The sequence below is a fragment of the Solanum dulcamara genome, chromosome 7 (genome assembly GCF_947179165.1).
Source record: "Solanum dulcamara chromosome 7, daSolDulc1.2, whole genome shotgun sequence".
NCBI classification, from domain to species: domain Eukaryota; kingdom Viridiplantae; phylum Streptophyta; class Magnoliopsida; order Solanales; family Solanaceae; genus Solanum; species Solanum dulcamara.
In genome coordinates, this window is record NC_077243.1 from 77,096,894 (window position 1) to 77,104,828 (window position 7,935).

General features: G+C 32.8%; 1 protein-coding gene across 1 annotated transcript; it reads left to right on the forward strand.

The window, feature by feature from the left end:
* Positions 1-1,060: 1,060 nt before the first annotated feature.
* LOC129896617 (peroxisomal membrane protein PMP22-like) lies at positions 1,061-7,520 on the forward strand. Its single transcript, XM_055972552.1, has 7 exons — positions 1,061-1,264; positions 3,438-3,536; positions 5,987-6,088; positions 6,523-6,598; positions 6,790-6,860; positions 6,953-7,038; positions 7,155-7,520. Exons 1-7 carry the CDS (start codon positions 1,193-1,195, stop codon positions 7,204-7,206), a joined length of 558 nt encoding a protein of 185 aa, XP_055828527.1. The 5' UTR covers positions 1,061-1,192; the 3' UTR covers positions 7,207-7,520.
* Positions 7,521-7,935: the final 415 nt, after the last annotated feature.

The following is a 7,935-nucleotide window of genomic DNA, read 5'->3' on the forward strand; positions in this document are numbered from 1 at the left end:
GTGTATTTTACAATTAACCTAAATTAATTAAATATCAACCCAGATCCACCTAATAAATCTATACCCACCCCGCCTAAAAATTCCATTAAATTAAAGGGGGAAAACCTTGATTCTCATAAATTTGGGTGTTCTTCAAGCTTTTTCACATTCTCCAATGGTGATATTAATTTTTCTTTAAATATATCCCCAAATTAATAAGTAAATCTAAAATTAAGTAAAATAAATAATTTTCAAAACGATTTTAATAATGGGTAGGTAATCTACAAAATAAATAATTTTCAAAACGATTTTAATAATGGGTAGGTAATCTACAAACTTCAGTTCTCCAATTTTGAAAACGAAATGCGAAATTCTTCGGCTTCATAAATGGAGTTTCAATAATTCCTTCAACATTTTTTTCTCATCTTATTCACTAAATTTATTTTAGTAAGTGTACGATTTTGAGCTTGAATCTGATTGGTATTGTATTTGAAACGTAGTTGAATATTAAGAAGAAGAAAAATTGGGTTAAAATATGTTGAACACCATTGAAGCTCGGATGAACCTCTAATGGAGATATCAAAATTTTCATATATATGTTCTCGGCGTCATTGTGAAGTTGTATTTTAATTTTGGAGGGTTTCGAAATTGGATTACAGTGACTTGGATGGATTTTATAGTTGGGTTCTACGAAGAAGATGAACAATAATTTGAAGAACAAATAAAATTTAGAATAAATAATAAAATGATGGGTGGGATGGGTATTAAATGGATCTGGATTTGAATTGGAATTTAATTAGTTTAGGTTAATTGTAAAACACCCTAATGAAATCGTGCCATGTAATAAATGAGATTTTTATCCTGACGGTCAAAAAATAAGTATATTTCAGGGCCAATAAGTTGACATCAATGGCATTTTAGAACTGAAAGGTTAACGAATGATATTTTTATACCAAATTCAATAATTCAAGGATATTTTAAGCTCTTTTCCGAATTTTTAATTTAAAAATCATAAAATTAAAAAATGTTTCTTTATTTTTTAATGGTCCAAAATCCAAATGGATCCCAAATGCTATAAAGTGTAGATATTTAGCTGTAAACCAAAGAGCAGAAGACTGAAATTTCTCATTCATTAGAAGTCAACAAAAGAAAAGTTCAAATTTTTCTTCTTTTACATAGTTGATGAACTAAAGAAGAGCAAAAAAGAACAAAAATGGGGTCAATAGCTAAAAAGGGGTTGCAAAAATACTTGATACAGCTTCAACAACACCCTTTAAGAACAAAGGTTTGACCTTTTTTCTCACTTACTTGATTTTTTCTGTTTTTTTTTGACTAATTTTTCTTTCAATGTTTCATTTTGTTTGATTTGTGAAGTGGGTTTTGATTATTTCGAGCTATTAAGTTCAATTTATGATGTGGGTGTTTTTTTTAAAAATATCTCCACAAGTTGCAATTTTAAGAATTGAGATCTCAGCTTTTCCTACCAACCCCCTTGTTTCTTTGTACTTTTTTTTTTAAAAAAATTAATGGAAAGTTAATGGTAAAAAACACATAAATTATTGTGTGTTTTGAATTTTATATGTGAACTATCACAGTTGCGAGTTTTACACATAAACTATCACCAATTATTTATGGAAACACACGTCCATTATCAAGTATGCAATTTTTCCACTTGAAATATCACCATAGATCAGATAGGAAAAATGAACAAGTGATAGTTAGTTGAAGTTTGTTTTGATAAATGATTGATTGTAGTTCAGATGAGAAACTAGCACACCCGATAGTTCAGGTGACACATCAACTATCAGCTATGCAATTTTTCTACTTGAAATATCACCATAGTTCGGACAGGAAAATTGAATAAGTGATAGTTGGAGTTTGTTTTGATAAATGATCAATGTAGTTCAGATGAGAAACTAGCACACCTGATAGTTCAGTTCACACATCAACTATCATATATGCAATCTTCCTACCTGAAATATCAGCATTGTTCAGATAGAAAAAATGAACAATTGATAGTTGAGGTGTGTTTTGATTATGTGATAAATAATTGGTGATAGTTCAAATAAAAAACTTACACACATGATTGTTCAGATGGCATATCAACTATCAGGTATGCAGATTTCCTACCTGAAATATTACCATTGTTCAAATAGGAAAAATGAATAATTGATGGTTGTGTGTTTTAATTATTTGATTAATAATTGGTGATAGTTGAGATAGGAAACTACTACACCTTATAGTTCAGGTACGAAACTCAAAAATGGGGATACTTTAGGTCTGTTTTTTATCCTTCACTCTTTTAATGGGTGAAGTTTTAGCCTTGTTCTTTATGATTTTGCAAAGCATGGTTGATTTTAAGTTTGGTAAAAGCAAGAACTTTTGGGTTGCAAACCATTGAGTAGCTTAAAAATATATTCCCTCTGTTTTAATTTGTTTGTCTAGTTTGACTTAACACAAAATTTGAGAAAATAAAGAAGACTTGAGAATTTTGTGATCTTAAACTAAAGAAAAGTAGAATGTAAAAAAATATTCTTTAGTCTTGTGGTGTTAAATATGTCACATGGAAGTTGAAATCAAAGAGTTGCCAAATAAGAAAGAAGCATTTTTGTTGAAACGGACAAAAAAAAAAGAAAGACAAATAAATTGAAATGGAGGGAGTAGTAGTTTTATACTTTTAACTATAGTGGCATCATGACACTTAAGGATGTGAGCTAATGGTTAATGAAGTTGGGGAATTGTTCATGGTAAACCATAGAAGCTAAAAATTAGGTGATTTCTTTTTATTAGTGTAAATGTTGACATATAGAGTATTTGTTCTTGCGGGAGGTAGCAAATATACAATTGATTAATTGAGATGCGTGTAAGTTTGCTGAACACCATCCTTATTGAAAAGAAAGAAGTTTAACTATGATGAATCTTAGTGCATTTTATTAGCATTCAGGCGTAGTGAGTGAGAGGTTTATCATATCTCCACTTGTGTGCGTGTGGTATTAATGGACTTGAATTGAATAGAAGGGATATAGAAGATTATATAGTTGAATTAACTAGTTTGGGATTGAGATGTAGTTGATCGAGTTGATGGTGCGGGTTGTGTTTAAAGCCTTTTAGCATGATTGGTATTATGATTTTATTTTTATCGTTTCTAAATTTTGCATTTGTTTATTCTTCAATTGTATTTCTACGGTTGTTCCTTTTTCTTTCGTTATCAATACTATTTCTACTGTCAGTACTTTTCTTTCTTCAGTACTTCATTGTAGCATTTTACTTGTGCATTTTTTGCAACCTCTTCTGGCACACAATTTTTCTTGAGCTGAGAATCTATCGAAAACACCCTCTCTGCCCCATAAAGGTAGGGGTAAGGTCTGCGTACACCCCACCCTCCCCAAACTCCACTTGTAGGATTACGCTGGATATGTTGTTGTAGTTTCTAACTTTTGCAATTTATATAATTGCAGGCGATAACAGCTGCAGTTTTGTCAGCAATAAGTGATATAGTGGCTCAAAAGATTACTGGCATTAAGAGACTTCAAATGAGACGCCTCCTTCTGAAAGTGGTAACTGTTTGAATACCTTCTTTATTTCCCTTTCCTTTTATGTTAATACTGTTAGGGCTGTTCACAGTTTTGGTTAAAACCAAAACCAAAACCAAAACCAAACCGAAAATTTAACCAAATCGAATAAAAAAACCAACATTTGGTTTGGTTTGGTTTGGTTTTAAATTTGAATAACCGATAATATTTGATTTGGTTATGGTTATAGAAAAAAATAACCGAATAAATAACCGAACCAAACCGATAATTATATACATAAAATTTATAATTATTTATATGTATAATATTAGTTTTTCATAAATAATTAAAGATATTTTATACCTTTTAATTATTAATTTAATATTAATCTACTTATTTTTAAGGCCCAACAATCCAAGCTCAACTCTCAAGCCCAATTATAAATTCTAATAAACACTAAACAGCAGTCCAAGTCCAACAATCCAAGCCCATTAGCCCAACTCTCAAGCCCAATTCTAAATCCTCAATTCTAAATTCTAAATTTCTAATAAGCACGAAGCACTTAAGCAACAGGCAGCAACATACGGTAAAAGTTAAAACTTTAAAACCCTAGTATCTATTTTTCTTTTACATTTCTGTTCCTCTCATGTTGGTTTCTCACAAAGTCACAGACTGACAGTCATAGACTAATAGTGAAGGTTCAAAAGAAACCTCAACTCCTCAACCCCAAGTACAAGATTGTCAAATTTTGAGAAGGTTTATAAGAAGTTTTTCAAATTTTAAATTGATTTTAAGTTGTTTTCTTTTTTGTTTCGAATGTTTAAGTTGTTTCCTTTTCTGTTTCGAACCTCTGTGGGCCGTGAGAAAAAAAGAGCTTCATAAGAATTTGAAGAATGTAGAGAGAGAATATTTGAATTGTCTCGGCTAGTCATAAACCGAATAACCAAACCAAACCGAACCAAACCGACAATAACCAAACTCATGGTTATTATTTTACTTGGTTTGGTTATTATTTTAGACATTTAATAACCCATTAAATTGATTTGGTTATGGTTTTAATCAATAACCGACCCAAACCGAACCATGAACACCCCTAAATACTGTAGTGAAGTGTTGCTGGCTTTGCGAAATCTGTTTGACTTTATTAACTTCATTGCACCATAGTCTTCTCATACTATGTTGCTCGGACTCTTCAAAGATGCTGATGGATGCGTGGATCATCCAAAAGTAGTGTTTCTTTGGAGGATCCGACAACATTTTTGGAGAGTCCAAGCAACATGGTTTTCATATGCGCATGAGCATTGTATGGATGCAATATATGACTTTGATGAATTTCAAGGAGTTCCCTTTTATCAAAAATCTGTAAACACATGATAGTTTGATAACGTCTCTCATTAGTAAGGGCAGTTTCTGGAGTTAGACGGTCCTGCATCAGTACAACATTTTCTTCTTGTTCTGAATCCTCTTTCTTGAAACAAGGCAAAAATGCTACCAGAAGAATATTTTTCTGACTCTGCCCTGATCTTATTCACGAGTTCTTGGTATTTTGATTAATTTGGTTAATATTAACCTGATTTTGTTGTGCACTATCCTAATCCCATATGTTTTATTGTCTACTATAAGTCACTTTTAGCCTAAGTTGTGAAGACTCTTCATTTTCGATGCCGCACCTGTGTCAGATTCTCCAAAAATACACTACCTTTGGAGAATCCGATATGCACCTGTTGACATTTTTGAAAAGTTTGAGCAACGTAACTATTAGCCTCTTTGTTCCTTTTCATGAAAGACATCATGAAGTAAAGGCAGACTAAGAAAACAATACCTTCTTAGAGTGCTGTTTACCTTTAGTCTAGCCCATGGTACTCTCATCCAAGTTCGTTTTGATAAAGCATTTTCTTCTTCGTATTTGTGGGGGCAAACCTTGTCTACAAGAAGTATACTAAAATGTGGAAAACCATCACCAAATGATTCTCTGCAAAGACATCCATTCAATCTATATACTAATAGGACTGTTATCAATTGTCATCTCATAATTTACTTGAATTTTCTGTAGACTGTCTGAAATTATTTTACTAAACAGAAACCTTCTAGTATATCTCGGCAAAATGGAATGTAAAATCTGGAAAACTTCCTTCCCCACACTTTAACTAAGTTGGGATCTTATATCTAGATTCTGGAAAGTACCGTAATGACTTATTAGCTATGTTGCTTGGAGTCTTCAAAAATACTGCCGGGTGTGTGTTGGATCCTCCAAAAGCTATGCATTTTTGGTGGATACGACACGGTTGTGACAACATCTTGGAGCATGTATTAGGATTCTTAACCTCCGAGGCTTAGTCCATTTGTAGTTCTATGTCAGGTTTACTTTCATTTCAAGATTCATCTTTGATATGACACTTATTATCTGAATCATGTATCCCTTGCATGTTCTTTTGGGTTACGCATATAAGTTGCTATCTGGGATTGTTATTGTTTTCTAACATAACTTCATGCAGCTTTTTGGATTTGCCTATCTTGGACCATTCGGGCATTTTCTTCACTTATTGCTAGACAAACTTTTCAAGGGGAAGAAAGACACAACTACTGTTGCAAAAAAGGTAATCTTGTACTTATTGGCTCTCATAACATCCTTTTGTGTCACATTACGCTTCACTCCTTTTTTTTTTCTCCCTCAAAACTTGGGGGGTAGGAGAAGGGGAAGGGGAAATAGGCGAGGGGATTACAAGGTGTGGAATCGAACCTTCACCAACAAGGTGAAAGTTTAGGTAGCCAGTCAACTGAGCTACTAAGATTTTCTTTTATGCTTCACTCTTCTTTCTTTTGTCAGTTAATTTTAGCATTGAGAAATAATAATAAAACTCCTTTGCCAACTGGTCATACTCTAAGTGAACAACCAGATTAGTTGTTCATTTTGATAATTTCAAGTTCTTTTTTAAAAATTTAAAAAACAAATTTTTTGCTGCATTTTATTCATCTTCCAGCAAAAATGATTTGAGGGAGGATAATTTCAAGTTGAATTTAATTGTTTCAGGTGGTGCTGGAACAAGTGACGTCTTCACCTTGGAATAACTTGCTTTTCATGATTTACTATGGGTTAGTTATTGAAAGTAAGTTCTACGCCAAGCCACAACTGTATTTCATCGTTGCAACCTGACTATTTCACGGATTAATTAGATGATGCTTCTAGCACAGAATGCATGAATCATTCTTGGATTTGAATCCCCAAATTTCATAAATGTCTTTTAAGTCATCAAATTGGATTTTTTGTTTCTTAATAAGTCAAATGTACACACAACAGGTAGACCCTGGATCCAGGTAAAGTCGAATATTAAGAGGGAATATCCAAAAGTGCAGTATACGTCTTGGACGGTTTGTCAAATTTCCCCTTTTCCGAGTTCAAAACTGATTTTTTCTGTTCTATAGTGAATTCTAACTGTATTGATTTATTCAAAACTACGCAGTTTTGGCCTGTTGTGGGATGGATTAATCACCAGTATGTGCCACTTCAGTTCCGAGTCATCTTTCACAGCCTTGTGGCATGTGGCTGGTATGCTGCATTTTTTTTTTATCTACTTGTTACTGGTTCTTATATGCTCAGCTTCATTGCCACTTGAACTAACTCACAATATCATTGATATATCCTTTATCGTTTTCGATTTCTAGGGGAATTTTTCTTAATCTACGTGCAAGATCGATGGCATTAAAGAAAGTTTGAAAGTCTCAAAGTTGCAAAACCGCTCAGGGGCAACATGTTCATATGCTTGCTTCTTTGAGCTCAACCCATCGTATATGAGATGATGTTCGTTTTTTCTCAGCTACTAGTGGCTTATATAGTGATCGGCATTTCCTATGTACCTACTAGTGGCTTCTTGTTTTGTTGTATTTTTTCTTCTTTTTATTTTTCTTGAATATTAGGACATCTTTTAACGAAAAGATTTGTTGTCCCGGAACACCATTTTAGTTGATGATTGGCATATTATGACTACAAACCTTATTATAAGGGATAATATAATTTATTTTATGTGGCAATATTGGTTTTTTGATTTGATTTCTTTACTTGCATTAGTCATGGATGAATACACAAATACAAGAACTCAAAAGAAGGCCAAGACACCTAATGGCCTGTGTGGTCTATAATTAATAAAGCGAGTGAAAATCATGACATATTAGAGTTTAATTTTAGTATTGGTAAATAGATCTAGCTAATATCTTTTCATCAAAAAAATAATAATTTGTCCATCTGCTTAAACCTTTGTCCATAAAATTATTTGATATTTGTAATGATGGAATATTACAAGTACTCAATGATGTGCTATGGTCTCATCTTTTTGCATCACACTCCCACTATTGATCAACTTGCTGATGTCCTTACCAAGGCACTTACTGGAGTCAAACATGCAGATGTTCAAGTTGGCAGTCCTTCCATTCCTTCCAACTTGAAAGG

Coding starts and splice junctions, on each gene's coding strand:
- LOC129896617 (XM_055972552.1), top strand. CDS start 1,193: ATGGGGTCAATAGCTAAAAAGGGGTTGCAAAAATACTTGATACAGCTT. Junction 1,265..3,437: donor AACACCCTTTAAGAACAAAG/GTTTGACCTTTT, acceptor ATATAATTGCAG/GCGATAACAGCTGCAGTTTT. Junction 7,039..7,154: donor AGCCTTGTGGCATGTGGCTG/GTATGCTGCATT, acceptor TTCGATTTCTAG/GGGAATTTTTCTTAATCTAC.